Source organism: Phascolarctos cinereus, unplaced genomic scaffold (assembly GCF_003287225.1).
Source record: "Phascolarctos cinereus isolate Bilbo 61053 unplaced genomic scaffold, phaCin_HiC Scaffold_1;HRSCAF=81, whole genome shotgun sequence".
In the NCBI taxonomy this organism is placed as follows: Eukaryota; Metazoa; Chordata; class Mammalia; order Diprotodontia; family Phascolarctidae; genus Phascolarctos; species Phascolarctos cinereus.
The window spans coordinates 248,674,735-248,691,129 of NW_027555514.1; the positions used below are offsets into that span (position 1 = coordinate 248,674,735).

General features: G+C 36.2%; 1 protein-coding gene across 19 annotated transcripts in view; it reads right to left on the minus strand.

Moving 5' to 3' along the window:
• The window catches only part of PPFIA2 (PPFI scaffold protein A2), a 670,503-nt gene that overhangs the window by 27,354 nt on the left and 626,754 nt on the right, over window positions 1-16,395 (minus strand). For all 19 annotated transcript variants that reach the window (XM_078146464.1, XM_078146473.1, XM_078146471.1 and 16 more), the window contains 4 exons: window positions 15,175-15,256; window positions 10,413-10,613; window positions 1,355-1,417; window positions 78-107 (listed from right to left, as the gene is read on the minus strand). In XM_078146464.1, coding sequence (XP_078002590.1) covers window positions 78-107; window positions 1,355-1,417; window positions 10,413-10,613; window positions 15,175-15,256 — 376 coding nt within the window. The remainder of the gene's footprint in view (window positions 1-77; window positions 108-1,354; window positions 1,418-10,412; window positions 10,614-15,174; window positions 15,257-16,395) is intronic.

Here is a 16,395-nt window from a genome sequence, read left to right on the forward strand (position 1 = left end):
ATTTTTTGCTAATTCATGTGAATTTCTATGAATAAACTATTGCCTTAGGTGAAGTAAATTTTAACATAACTTCATACCTGGGCCCAGCTTCCTTCCTCAGATTCTTTCTGTGTTAGCAGAAACAGCATGTAGTCATTAGTAAAGCAAGGAAAAATGAAATATATCAAATTAGTCCAGGGGTAAGAAATTCAACAATCATGATCATTATGAAAAAGTTAATAATTCTAATATATACACAGATGATTACAGACACAGATTTGTTTCTCATAAGAGCAGTGGTCAATTAAAAGGAATTCCTAAGGAATTAGATTTTTTTGGCACATTTTCACACCCACAAAACCATGCTGGGCTTTCATGATTTTGTGAAAATTTGTGTTTGCCATTTCCAAATTTTGGCTACTATTTCTGAGGAAAACATATATCTTTCAATATTTGGTCACCAAAGAATTTGGGGAAATTAGCATTCATAAGAAATTACTGAATTTGAACAAGAGTATTTCTGTTGAAAAATCACATACAGTGAAACACTTCATTTTCAAAATCATCTAATAGTAAGAATCTGCATTATCCATAATAAGATTTTTGACTGGATAACATACATATATCACAGTGTTCATGGCAATTCCTCAGTTATTAAGTGGTTAACAAGTCTGTGTTAAACTCTTCTTGAAATTATAAACAGTAACAAAAAAAGGTGAGGTTCAGTTGTTAAAAATAATTACAAAAATTCCACCTTTCATATCTTTAACTGTGGAATTAACATACATACAATTCAATTTATAAAACTGTGTTCTAAATCACTCAGCCATGAATTACTATGCAATTTAAAAAGGAGTAAAACAAAAACTTTACACTGATTCTAGAAACAAGAATTGTAATCAGAGCAGTGCCATCAGGGCCTTGCTACCAGGAAACCACAATGCAGAGGGCATGGAGGGCTCTTCCGGTTCCTTTAGCATCCTCGAAATAATTAAGCTTAGCATGGTGTTAGCAAGAATAATTAGTTAAAATAGGAAGCTACCAGATGGTATGTTTTCACACCAATACTATAAATATAGCCAAGATAACCAAGTGAGAGAAACCACATGAATATTTTATATGTCTTGTGCTAAAAATTTACTCTGAAGCCCTTTTTAATACAAAAGGCTAATGTGGCTCAGTTCCTAACTAACAGTCCTAACAGTCGATTGCCAGCACTGGGCATGATTAAAACCATTATTACTAATTAATTCAAGGTGATTTTTAATGTTCTATAATTTCTAATAGCATCTTTCATGGTTCATGACTCTTGAAACTATTAATATCGGCTTTTTTTTTTTTGGTCTTAAGATTGAACAAAACCAAAAATACTGACCGTTTTGGCTGGAGCCGCAAGGTTTTCCATTTCTTCATGGGTCACCCAAACATTGCCTGAGGGCTAAGGACAAAGCCCACAGGGAAGTAGGTAGAATCCACATTAGGTAAGCAGTGGTAAAGAAGAAAGGCAGCACCACTGTAAGTCAACAGCGGATAGCATCACCATCAACATAGCTACGTTCTTGCCTCTATAGTGAGCATGACATGACATAGAAGTCCACAGGGCTTTTAAAAATCTTTTATGTTTAAGAAGACTAAGCAATAAGGGACGTGCCATTTATTCTAAGTAGATTCAAAACCAATGTTCTCTTATTATTAATCAGGAAAAGGAAGGGATATGCTTTCATTGACATAGGGAACTCCCAGAGGAGAAAACTCCATCTACCAATGTAGACTGTCACCTTCTCTTCAATTTATAGTTGCTCAAGGTAACTGTCTTATAGAAAGAATAAGTGACTCCCCCAAGGTCACACCATCAGTAAATAAAGAGGCCAGGCTGGAGTCCACGTCTTCCTGGTCCCAAGACCAGTTTTCTAACCATTATGCTACAGTTGCTTCTCCAGAAAAAAGGGAAACAAAAAAACAAACCATGAATTACAAAACAAAAGCAAAAAAACAAAAAAAAAACACCAACCAATTAGCTCTATTTTCTGGAACAACAGAGAACTGACCCAGGGTGTTAGATATTCTTATAAAGCCTTTTTTTGTAGGTGATAGCACGTAATACTCTATAGTGTTATAGAAAGTCATGTTAAGTACCAATATTGTTTTTAGAAAGAGAATATCAAGAACAGGTATATATCTGTATACATGACATGGTATTAAACACAGAACTTTTATCTTGATAATTTTTTCCTTTTGCTATTTCTTAAATACATAGCAAGGTGGTACGGTGGATAGAGTGCCAGCCTGGAGTCAGGAAGACTCATCTTTCTAAGTTCAAATCTGGAGACACATCTTGCTGTCTCCGGGCAAGTCACTTAACTCTTTGCCTCAGTTTCCTAATCTGCAGAATGAGCTGGAGAAGGAAATGGCAAATCACTCCAGTATCTTTGCTAAGAAAACCCCAAATGGGGTCATGAAGAGTCAGACATGACTGAACAACAATGAAATAAATAACATTCGTATATTTTGTTTTTAATGAAAAAAATCAATAAAGGCAATGTTTTGCTTAAAAAATTATCTGTGTTTTGTTTAAATGTCTTTGTAAGAAAATACAAAATTTTTATTTGTTCAGTCATATTTCAGTCATGTTCAAGGCTAATAAAGGGCAAATCATTTGCTCATGGTCACATGGCTAGCAAGAGTCTGAAATGGATTCAAACTCAGGTCTGACTTCAAGTCCACTTAATTCACTTTCCCCTCTAACTAGACCTCAAGACTTGAGCAACACTGAAGAACAGTCTTCTTAGGAGGCAGAATTCTATTAATTTCACTTGTTTTTTAAAGCTACCTTCAATTAACATGCATTCTATAATTAGATGTTTTGTAGTTTCTATAAATTTAGGGGAATAGGACAAACTACAGAGAAGTTCATAACCGGAATCAATTCTCTAAGTGATTCTATTTCATTGTAAACTTTCTAGAAATCCAGAGACATTCCCCAAACTCTACGTTATACCCATGTAAATACAACAGCCTTTGCTCAACCTTTAACCATTCCGTTGCTTGGTCTTCCCAGTTCTGCAAGGTGGTCAGCACTGTAGGATTCTAAGGACAAAGGTGTTGTCAACCCAATTCACCAGCACAGTTCCCCTATATCCTTATACCTCTGATCTATAAAGCCTTATGAATAATCTAATTATAAACATTTTTTTATTAGGCACCTACTCCCTGATTAGTCTGTCCATTAAATTGGCTGGAATAATAGCATTGGAAGAAAATACATTTTTAAATTTTGTCAGATATTAAAAAAAAATCTGAAAACTGGGTATGCATAATCACAGATGATAATTTGATTTAATTGAACAAACATTTATTAAGCACTTGCTTCATTTCATATGTTGTTTTAACTTTGGTTATAAAACAAAAAATGAAAATGGTTCCTTCCCTCAAGGAGCTTATATATTAAAATGACAGAAGAATATGTGTCAGAGTTCTTGCCCCTGATCACCCACAAATTTCATAATGTGCTTAAATCCCATTCATTTTGAGAGAAAACCAAAAGAAAATTTATTTTTAGAATCGAGAAGGCATGAAAAGTTATTTGTTTGTTTTCTTGGCTTATAAAGTCATATTTCTTTTAATAAATATGAAACTTTTTTCCATCAAATGTCAGCCTGAATATTTGAAATATTAAATCATTTGGAAGAAATGGATTTTATAGACTATCTTAGGAGTGCAGACTATACTCACTCAGCTGTCACTTTCTTCTTTCCACCCAATGATCTCCATTATTTGCCTGAGTTATTTTATTTACTGTTTGTTCAAAGTGCCCTTCACTGATTACTTAAGAGAAAATTAGTTTAATCCATTCTTGGTCTACATGTTTGTTGAACCAATGTCTTAACCAATGTCTTTAGATCCCAAATAGTGAAGATGTTGTGACCTCTCTGACAAATGCTAGGCTAGCACTGTGGAAAACTACATTTTCCTTAGAAGATCCTCAAGGAAGAGCCTAGGTTCATTTAAGTGGAGGTTAACAAAGGACCAGGCTAGATAACCGCCTTCTTCCAGTCTTTCCAAGTAAAGTCAAGTATATAACTGAAGCAATTCTTGAATCACAGATAACCAACTTTTATAATAACAGTAGAATAATAATAACTCACATTAATATAGGACTTTAAGGGTTGCAAGCTCCTTGATAGATATGATTTCTTTTGAGCCTTAACATCACCCTGAAAGTTATCTCCATTTTACAGATGAGAAAACTGAGGGTCAGAAAGATTAAGTCTTGCTCAGTGTCACAGGGATGCAAAAACCGTAAGGTGGAATTCCAAATGTGATGCAGTGGAAAGACTACTAGCTCTGGAGTCAAAGAACCTGGGTTCAGATTCTACCTCTGACACTACCTGTGTGACCTTATATAAGTCATTGGCCTTTCCTGTACCTGCATGCCCTTGTCTGCCCTTGGACAGATGGATTCTGAAATTTTTTCCAGTGCTTCATCTGTAATTTAATGACTTTAGCTCCAGCTTTATCTGTAATACTGGGTGGCCACTCTAACTAGGGTCTGAAGTTACTGACCCTAATTCTTCAACTGTACTCACAGGTTGGAGGGAAAACAAGTAACTGGACAACCTATCAATGCTCCAGGCACCAGGAAAGTCCATCACTCCCTCTGTTGTACTAACTGGACATTCCTAGGATTAACAAATTCATTAACTTCTTAAAACAAATACTTTATGCTTCTTCTGAAATCCCTTAAATGTTATGATGAAGGTTAAGTCAATCCCAATCAGCTGGAAGGTGCTTCTCACCTTACTTTCCTGTAGCTAGAGCACTGAAGGATAAAGTATGAAGTCAGTCTAGGGTAAAGGTCTGATTTGAGAGGATGAGGAAAACAGGTCAGGAGGAGATACTGCAGCTGGATGGCCCCAAAACAACACTGGGCAGCTGGGGCAGGTGACAGGAAGACGGGAATAAAGTACAGGCAGGGCCCCACCACCAAACTCCTCCTGCTTGGAAGTGCTCGGGGCTCTGGCGGCCAGCAACAATCAACGCCATTTATTAAGCGTTTGGTTTTTGTCCAGTCATTTTCAGTTGTGTTCAACTCTTTGTTACATTCCATTTGGGGTTTTCTTGGGAAAGATATTTGCCATTTCTCTCTCCATCTCATTTTATAGATGAGGAACTAAGACAAACAGGTTAAGTGACTAGTGCAGGGTCACAAAACTAGTAAGTGTCTGAGGCCAAATGTGAATTCAGGAAGATGACTCTTCCAAACTCCAGGCCTGACGCTCTATCTATTGCACCACCTAATTGCCCATATATGTGTTTAGTAATTACCAGATCTTACAAACCATATAGGAAAACAGTGAACCTTTTTTTTTTAAACATTCCAATGATTAACAATTTGAAACAAATAAATCCAACAAATCAGAGGTGATGACACGTCCCAGAAGCCAGAAAAGTGAGGAAAATAGATTTTTATCTTGCCCTTTATTATTATTATTTTTATCAAATGCATCTTAGCAAAAGTGATTTGTAAAAAGAAAGGCTCCTTCTAGGGCTATATCCCAAAGAGATCAAACAAATGGGAAAAGGACCCACATGTACAAAAATATTCATAGCAGCTCTTTTTGTGGTGGCAAAGAATTGGAAATTGAGGGGATGCCCATTAACTGGGGAATGGTTGAGCAAGTTGTGGTATATGAATGTAACGGAATACTATTGTGCTATAAGAAATGATGAATAAGCTGACTTCAGAAAAACCTGGAAAGACTTATATGGTTTGATGCTGAGTGAAGTGAGCAGAACCAAGAGGACTTTGTACACAATAACAGCCACGTTATGCGATGACTAATATTGTTAAACTGAACCCTTCTCAGCATTACAAGGATCTAAGACATCTCCAGAGGCCTTGGATGGAAAATGCTGTCCACATCCAAAGAAAGAACTATGAAAGTCGAATCGCTTTCACTTATTTTTACCTTCTGTTGAGTTTTGTTTCATTTTTCTGATGGTTCCTCCTCTTGGTTTTAATTTTTACTTACAACTTCACTAATGTGAAAATATGTTTAATGGGAATGTAAGTGTAAAGCCTATATCAGATTGTGTGCCATCTTGGGGAGGGTGAGGGGGAGGAAGGGGGAGAAAAATTTTCAGCTCAAAAGCACGTGGAAGTGATTATTGATAAATCAAAATAAATTAATAAAATTCAAAAAAATAAAATAAAAAGAAAGGCTCAAAGTCTGAGTGTCAGCCAGCAGGGAGGGACAGAGTAAACCAGAGTTTACTCCAAATAAAACCCTGAGTATATCTGATTAATGCTGTACAGTTAACATTTAGAAATAATACTAAGGTGACATGTTGTCATATGAGAATTTTGAAGAGAAAATTTTAGCGGAATCACTGACAAAAAAAATAAACACTTTCCTCATTAAGTCATAGGTGAAAGAGGCAGCAAACCAAAATAAATCTTCAAAGAGTTTATGGGATAAGAACCTGTTAACTTATGAAAGTTAATTAGGAGCAAAAGAAAGATTGAAAATAGCCAGATGTCATGAGAATGACAGAAAACAGCTGTACCTAAGGACTGTCCAGAACACTAACCTAGATCACAGGGATTTTTGTCACTCTATCAGTAATGCTGGGACATTCTGACTTATAACTTGGTTTTTGATATTTCCCTGGTTTTGTCAGGGTAGTTTAAAGTATTCATCAAAATAGGCTTTACTTTATTGGATTTTTTTTGTTCATTATATGTTAATTCTATTAAATCTTTCATGTATATGTACACATGCATATGTGTGTATGTGTGTATAAATATGTACATATATGTTTATGCATATATATACATACATATATATATATATATATATATACAAGCATATATTGTGTAGCTCTATAAAATCCTGTATTTTATCTTAGTAGAAATTATGTGAACAAAAACTGAAAGAAATCTGAACAATGGTTCAGAATGCTGATTGGCAGAAAAAAAAATGAGAACCACCAATATAACAAGCAGCCCATTGAGTCCATACCACAGTGAAAGTGGTGTTCTCATGAACTTGGCCTGCTTCCTCTTCCTCAATGAGTCCCACTCTTGCAACATGAGTAGGAATCTCAGTCCAGGCCTGAAGTGCTAGGCTGGCCCAGAGATGAATTTTGTCCATAAAAAGTAAAAGCAAGCCAATGAGTTATTTTGACCATTATAAATACCCAAATTAACTATAAAGGACATATGAAGAAAGATGCTATCTGCATCCAGAGAAAGAACTGATAAATGGAAGTAAGTATAGAAGAATTTTACATGTATCTATATATACATATATGTATATATGTATGTAGACCTATTTGTGTCTAATGGTAGCCATCTCTTGGGATGGTGGGGGGAGGGAAGAAAAAAATAAATTTACATGATAATTTTGTTGTATATTTGAAAAAATAACAAGTTGTGCAAAGTAGGTTTGCAGTTTCATGTGTAATCATCTTTTTTTTAATTGTACTATGTTACGGAAATACTTGTTTTATTCCATAAATTGAAAAATAAAATAAAATAAAAAGCAGACAAGACAGCCAAATAAGGCACTTGGTTCTGAGAAATGCAAAGAAATCATATATGTTTTTGAAATCTAGTTTTGCCTTATTTAAATTGTGAATAATTTATGTTTTGAATTATGGCTTTCAGGCTGTGGTTTTCACTTTTCATAGCTGGTGTTTTCTTGAAGAGTTATACGTAAATTAAACTCTAAAAAAATCAAATTACATTTGAAAAACACTAGGGGAACTTACTGTTTAAAGGAACCCCTTTTAAGTCCAACTCACAAAAGGAAATAATTATTTGGCATTTTATCTCTTTAAAGATATTCTTCTTTTTCTACTACTGCCACCACCACCACCACCACCACCACCACCACCACCACTACCACTACTACTAATCAGTCATTTTCTTGTGGATACAGTGTGATACAGTGGAAAGAGCATTTGGCTTTGAGGTCAAAATACCTAGATTTCAAATTTCATCTCTGATTTTTATTAGCTATGTGACCTTGAGCAATTCACTTACTTTCCCTGAACCTCATTTTTCTCATTGGCAAAATGTGACACTTGGATTAAATGATCTCTAAAGTCCTTTATAACTCTTTATCTATGAACTTTTTGGTATCACTCTCGATGGTTAACAAAATGCAAATCTCTTGGACACGATTCTCTTGCTACAAGAGAATTCAAGTTCCTTTAAGGCAAGAACTAGTTTGTTTTTTCTCTTTGTATCCTACATACCACACATATTACTTAGCATTTAATAAATAATCAGTTTATATTACTGGATGTACTTTAAGGAGTGCTCCTCAAGATAACAGTGCCCAGCTTCAAAGTGCATGAAAACCTCCCAATGTAATATCTATCTCAGTGGATATCTGCACACTTACCTCCATGTAGATTACTCTTGGGATGGCATACCTGATTTTATTTTAACTTTACCCTGAATTATATCATTTAACTTAGTTATACAGGGTGGCCATAACATAAAAGAGAACAATGATGCAACTTCCACAGTTCAGTGGAATGAACACTGTTTCTGTATTTAGAAAACCTGGGTTCATATCCTACTTCTGAAAGTCATTTAACTACCAGGGGCATCTGATTCTTCAACTGTTAAAAAAAGGGGGGGTGGTGTACTAGATGGTCTGTGAAGTCTCTTCCTACTACATAACTATGATTTTTTTTCTCTGACTTTTTTTTTTAGCAGAAGTTCAAGTTATAGTTTGAAAAAAAAAGACTTCTAGATCCTTTAAAAGTTCCCATCTCTAAGACTAGAATCTAGCCTTTGGGGAAGAGAGGGAAACAAATGATAAAAATAGATACTTACAAAGTCTATTTTAAGCTGATATATAAACATCTACAACAAAAGATACTTTCTCACTCAATGTTTAGTCCAATAGACAGTACACTGAGCTCGGAATCAGAGCTAAGTTCAAAATCCAACTGTGATACTTTCTAGTTGTGTTACTATAGCTAAGTAACTTAATTTCTTTGAGCCTTATCTGTGCTCTTCTGTACAATGGCAAGAGTTATACTTATAATACCTATCACATAATGGGGATAGTTGTATTTATAATACCTACCATACATAATACCTATCACATATGAAGCACAAACTAAGGAAAGTATTTTATAAACCTTAATGTAGCATTTTTGAGCATTAGTATTACCTGAAAAATAAAATTCAATCACACCACTTGGAGTCATTGGTCCACGATACACATTTTTCTTATTCTTAACTACTGTACTATGGATAAGGAAATGTCAAATCACTCCAGAATTCTTGCCAAGAAAACCCCATGCATAGTATGGCCCATAGGATCATGAAGAGTCTGACATGACTGAACAATGAACAACAATATTTTAGGAGACTCTGGGTAGCAACTGTGATGTGAATCTCTCAACTATGATTTCAAATCATCTAATAATCCACCAGAGTGTCACCTCTTTGAGAGCAAGGACTATCTTTTTGCCTCTTCTGCATCCTCAGCCTATGTATAATAACTGGCACATAATAAATGGTTTATAAAGGCTTACTGACTGACCATAACTTCTGAAAAGGCAAACTTAGGCGTGAGCTAAAAAGAAAGATGGCTTAGCATCTGGAATGCTATGGGTGGGGACTACTATTTAAAATATGGTGCCATGGGACATGTCCATGGTGCCATGGGCCATAAGATAATGGATCAGCTTTTATTCTGTCTACAATTTCTAGAGATTTGTGCTTACTGAAGTTTTCCTGAGTGTCTGAATTTGCCACCACCCTTTCTTTTTATTTGGCCATATTTAAACATATACTGTATTTTGGGAGTATACGAAAACATGAAGGAAGCTTAGAGGCTAAAGAAGAAAAATTTTAAAAACAAATTATGAAGAGACATAATACAAACTAGTAATTATGAAAAATTAAATCTGGAAGTATCTTTATTCATCCTCAGGCAAACTGCTTAAATGAGAAAATAGGCCATATAAATGATTCATCTCCTATTTGGAAGAAAGCATTGACCTTAGGACAATTGTGCATATAGAACATGCTATGAGGGAAGCTCTCTTAAAAATGCTGTATTTGGATTATGTGAAAGAGGGAAGCAAGCATCTCAGTTAACCATCTAAACTTTCTGGTGATTATTCAAATGCCCAGATCTTTTGGAATTTTCTCAATCACTCTTAAAATACCATAGAATACTCAGTTGATAAATGTATCCTTCCAGTCTGATAGGAAAGATGGCTCCATACAGGAAAACTTATTAAAAGTAGCAGCAAGGTTAATGAAGTGCAAGCTTCATCTCTTCAGAATAATTCAAACTAATTTGGAAGGGTGTGTTATCATAGCTTCCCAGAGCAGACTTCAAAATGCCAGCGCTGTTTAACACTGGAGTGGGAGAGGAGACAAGCGGAAAGTGACTCACCGTTCGAGACGTAGGGGGAGCGGATGGGCTTGTTAGGGAAACCATCTCCTGGATTGCTAATCGGAGTTTCAGGCGATGCAGAGGGTTGCTGATTCCTATTTCTCTCTGGATCTCTGTGTCTGACAGAGCTGACATGATAGCGCCACTCTTGACATTGGCCCGACAAGCTGCAACGTACCAGGCAGGCATTCCCAACCACAGCTATGGGATAAGGGAAAGGGTGAAATTAATAATTACAAGCATCCAAGTTTCTCTTTTAATTGAGCTCCTCCCAAACTGGTTGGAATAAATAAGACTCTTGTTGAAAATCTTCTTCCTGGGTGACTGTGAGCAAGTCAATATCTTGGGGCTTATTTTCTCTTTTATTAAATGCAGGGGTTGGCCAAAATGCCCTTGTGGTCCCTTCTCCTTCCACATTTATAGTCCTGTGATCATGAAGCTTCCTCTCTGATGCTGCAACAACTTGAGGAAACACAGAGAATTCCAGATAATTCAGTTCTATGAGCATGGTCCCTTTGCATGGAAATTCACTAGATTAACATAACAGAATTATAAGACTGGGGCCTACATTGACATAAAGTCCTGCAAAACTGACATTAACAGAAACCGTAAGATAGCAAAGCAGCCCAGTCTAGTGGAAGGAATACCACATCTGTAGTCAGGAATTCTGTCTTTTCCTTGCTACCCACATGATCTTGAGAAAATCATATAACCACTCTGGGTTTGGGTTTAATGAATCCTTAAGCAGAAGTTCTTAAGATGGGGTATGGAAGATCATTTTATCTTTAATATTTTGATAACTGTATTTCTATACAATTGGTTTCATGTGTAATCCTATACGCTTTATTTTGTGCCCTTAAAACCATTATTCTGAGAGGGTGCTTCATAATCAGTTCTCCAAACTTTTAAGTTCTTACAACTTACATCTTGTACTATAATCAGGATGAGGGAGGAAGAGAAAAGAAACCTAAAGGGCTGCCTTACTCATCAGGAAGAATGAGATCCTTGACGGCAATTAATTCCAGTAACAGCGAAGGGAAAGGAAATCAATAGTCAGTCAACAAAATTTATTGTCTCCTACCTTCTGGGCATTCTGCTAGGCCATGGGAATACAAAAACAAAAACTGAACCATTTTTGTCCTCAAGGCACTTATATTCTATGAAGGACACATATTACTGCCAGGACAAGAGGATATGACATGAGGAAATCTACTGTACGTGGAACAGTTAGTAAAATCAGGCTCTTGGCTACTCTCTTATGGATTTCTATTTTAAAGTGGGAGATGCTGTCTGATATTCTGAAATGCATGAGAATCGTGGGAAAGTGGGGCTCAAGATACAGAAATGTTGCTGAAATGTAAACCTTTGATTTTGGCAAAGTGTAATGTAACTGGATGATTAAACTAAGTAAGGGATTTAGACAGAGTTGGAAAAAAAGTAATTAATTGACATGGCATCATCAGAACTGGAAAGTTTCAGACAAAACTGGAAAGATCTCTCTGAAGTGAAGCAAAGTAATCAGATGCTTCATGATATGTCTCAAATCATAAAAATGAACAAGCAGAATGAATGACCGAAGTAATACAGTGCGTGTTCTTAGCTTTTTGCCCCAATAACCTTCAGTACAAATTCAGTTGTGAATAACATGTGCAAGTGAGTTCCAAGTTGGCTCTAATTCATCCATGTTTTTTATGATTTCTACTTTGACAACAACCTTATAAAGAAAAGCTTTGAAATACTTTAGAACTCTAGTTCTAAATACTTTAGAACTCTAGTTCTACTTTAGAACTTTAGTGACAAACCATAATTTCAGAAGTCCGAAGATGGCCATGCTACCCACTTCCTGCCAGAAAGATGATGTGCTTACAATACAGAATGAGACATACGTTTTTGGACATGGCCAAGAAAGAGTTTTGTTTTGCTTGATAATACATATCATGAGGGAATTTATTTTTATTTATTCATTTTTTTTATTGTTCAATAAAGGAAAGTAAAACAGAATGAAGAGAAACATAAAGGTCCATTTTTTTTTAAATAACTAATTGAGAACCAGGAGCCTTAGGCTAAAATCTAGGATGTCAGATTCCAACACAGATTTAGCACTGGAAGGGGCCTTAGACATCACCTAGTCTAAGACTCATTTCAGAGATAAAGAAACTGAGACCCAGTTTGCAGAGGTAATAAAGAAAAGAACCATGGTCTGAACCTAGGTCTTTTAACTTTTGTCCTTCCATTTTTATAATTCTATCCTAAGTGATGGAATGGAGTTAACCCACATCCTGGCAAGAGGGTGTGTGTAATGAGACAGATTTTTTTGGGTATGACCAATTGCTTTGATTGACTGTGCTTATTTGTTGCAAGTTCTCCCCCTTCTTCATTCCCTTTTTTCTCTAAATTTAAGGATGAGACATGATGGAAGGAAGAGAAAATAATTTTTGCTAATTGAATAAAATATTAAAATAACTGTATCCTTCCATAGCTCTATCACTGTCCCCTCAATTATCCAGTCCTGAGATTCATACCATCTTTCTGCTTTGCCTTCTGCATTTTGTAATATTAACAGGCTTACCCATCAAACCCAAACTGCCTGATTTGACCCTTGGCGATTCCACCATTGGGTCCCTAAAGCAGTTAGTCTGCTCTGACTGATGAAGTGTAGCAATAAACACTTATGTCATAGACGGTCATGCCTTTTCATAAATGTCACTCCTGAGTATCCTTTGAGTGTTTTTTTTTTTTTGACATGGATGAATTAGAGCCAACCCAGAACTCACTTACACATGTCATTCACAACAGAATTTGTACTCATGGATATTGGGGTCAAAAGTTAAGAACACTCACTCACTGTATTACTTCGGTCATTCATTCTGCTTGCTCAATTTTATGACACATCATGAAGCAATTATAGGCCAATTCCCAGATGCTCAAGGTAGGTTTAATTATTGAAAACTGTGCTGCCTGTCATTTCTTAGCACATTAATGTCAGTTGATGCCAGAACATTTTTATACTGAAAGATTCACCCCTCATCTCCTCAAGTAACAGTCTTCTCACTGGCAATCTTGAGAAATTTTTAATCATAATGAAAGAGAAATGTGAAATAAACAAACAAAAAATGAAACTAAAGGAACCACTGTCATTCTTTTGAGGTTATCTGGTCAAATATGCTGTCAGGTAATTGATTTTAAATATAGTAAATTCAATGACCAGTTTGAAAAGTAAGCCAATCCCTGACCACAAACACGAAAACATTTGCTGAAGGATTAGTACTGACTGAATTAAGTCACAGGCATCATTTGCTCAGTGCAAGCAGTTTTCTTTGTCTGCTTTTGTAAAGAATTAAATAGGTTTTTTTAAAAATGAGTTTTAATTTTTCCCTGTGGACAATACTAAACTTGAGATGTTCCAAAATGATTTAAAAAGCTGAGTTGGGCTGCTTTATATGCCCAAGGAGTAGGGATGGGGCCTGTGATTTCACTAACAAAGGAAGTTCACATTGAGGAATTTCTTCTGCCATGGCACGGTATTATACCTGCAACTTAGAATGCCTACAACAAAGAGATTAAATAGTTGGCCCATGGTCACACAAGACAGTATGAGTAAAAAGTGGAACATGATTCCAGATCTTTCTTTCTGTCTCTACCAGGTCTCTATCCACTGGGTCAAACTGTCTCACCCAAGAACATTCACAAATCCCAAAGCCATCTGTTGGGGGAAAAAAATAGTTTTCTGCTCTTCAAGAAGAGGATAGTATCACAAAGCTCAGAGAGCAGAACGACCTTGCCGCTCCCATAAAATCCAAAGCTTCTAGGCTAGAGGTAACAAAATGTTGTTAATGAGGCATGTGAAAGTGAATCCTGGGCTTAGCAAAATCACTTGTGCTGGAGTAGTTGATAGCACCCCAATCAGGGAGACAAGGCCAGGGAGCAGTGGAGGCCAGAAGGCAGCAGCTACCCCCAAGAGAGGGCACAAGTCTCTCACTCTGGGCCAGAACTGATTAATTTGTGTGTTAGACTGTTACAATTTGTGTGTGGTTATTCCCACTGCTTTTGTAAAGTTGTTTAACTTGGAAGGAGAAAAGAGTTCGGTTCTAGGCACAGATGCAGTTCTTCAGTATTGTAGAAGGACAGCAAGGAGAAAGGTTTTGACAGACGCTATCATCTGACAGTGAATGATGGCAACTCCCAATTGTTCTATTGGTCCAGCTTAGAAGAGATACCTTTGACTTGACTGCCCTTCCTCGGCATTCTTTTTTAGCACAAGATCTCAGGGACTTTAATGATCATCTGGTCCAACAGCCTCACTTTAGAGATGAGGAAGTAGAGATGCAGAAAGATGAAGTAATTTGCCTAAGCTAATCTAGAGAAGGAAATGGCAACCACTCTAGCATCTTTGCCAAGAAAACACCTGATAGGCTCATGAAGAGTCGGATATGACTGAAACAACTGAACAACAATAGCTACAACAATGGAAATAAATATGAAAGCAACGGTCAAAGACCCCCTGACTCCAAATGTAGTGCTCTTTGATTATATCAAGCCCAGGGACAAATAGAGGGATGAACTCTCTAGACACCTCAGAGTAAAACTTGAACATGAAACACTTGGCTCCCAAGAAACATCTAGGCAAACAAAAACATCTCTCATCAATATCGGCCAATTCCTTGGCAGTCACAGAAACTGCAGTTCTCAAGGAGAACCCCTTTTCTGCCCCCTTCAATGGGCTTGGGCTTTGAGGGTCTTTTTACTTTATCAATCTACTTACCTCTAGCCATGCAACTACTGTGGGCCCATCCCACTGGGCAAAAGGCAAACCCTTTCTTCGAGCTTCTTCCAAAAGTTCATGCCTGAAGCATAAATAGATTGCAAATTGTTAGCTGTGGAATATGGAATGAGATTGCTATAATTACTGAAAATGGCAACATTAACACAAATCACTAATCTCCTTTACGAATCCTCGTGAAAAACTACCGAATAAAATGTCTTTCATCTCTTGAGCATACGACTTTTGACACATAGTTCTCTTCCTAGAAATAGAACATTAGGTTTTAACTGGCATAGATGAAGCATCATTTTTTTCTGATTAATTCACTGTCTGTAGCAATAAATGCAGATTGCTAAGAAACTACTTTTTTTGCTATACCTAACATACATTTGACATAAAAATCACTTATATGCATCAAGTATATATTAAAGTTGAAGATGCTACATCTGGAAAAATTCAGTCTTTGATTTATGAATAACAAATTCCTAGAACCATTTTTGAACATAATCTGTCACCCATCTTAAGCAAGACCTTAGGCCTCAGTTTCGTGTATCAGTACCATAAAGCGCTGATTCAACTCCTCCACTGGGCTGAAATACAAGGTGTGAAATTTAACATGCTCATGTTTACACATACTCTTAGCCCTTTAATGGAAGTCAAACTCACCACTTCATAATAACCAAATGATTGTCTCTAAGAATGATTTAACAATAAAGCCTTTACTGATGCTTTGTAAATTGTTCTTTCCTACAGCAGACAGTATTTTGTCCTCAGCCCTGACCTTAATTTCCATAGAATAGTTTGAAAGGGTTCATTGCTGACCTAGTAAGTACATCATTTCATAAAACTGAAATCAATCCACATTTGATTCATTCTCCAATTTAAAACATATTCTGTGTTCCTTAGAGTTCTTCCCCACAATACTGAATGATATTAAATGTGCTCTAAATTAATTTACTTACACTTTAACTCTGCTTTCCAAGTTGAGATTTAAGGTATTTTAAAAAATAATACTGCATCTCTATTATACAGACCCCTCAAAATAAAAGCATCTGTAGATAAATGTAGTTATGTAAATAATTATAGTATAGCATTCTAGGCACGTTAATAAAGCAGAAAAATACAAATGTAAATTTCTTGTAACACTGGAGCTTCTCTTGTGTTCCTCAGCAAGATGTTAACAGCATTGATGCCGTAAGAAAAGCAATGAGGAGGAAAGGG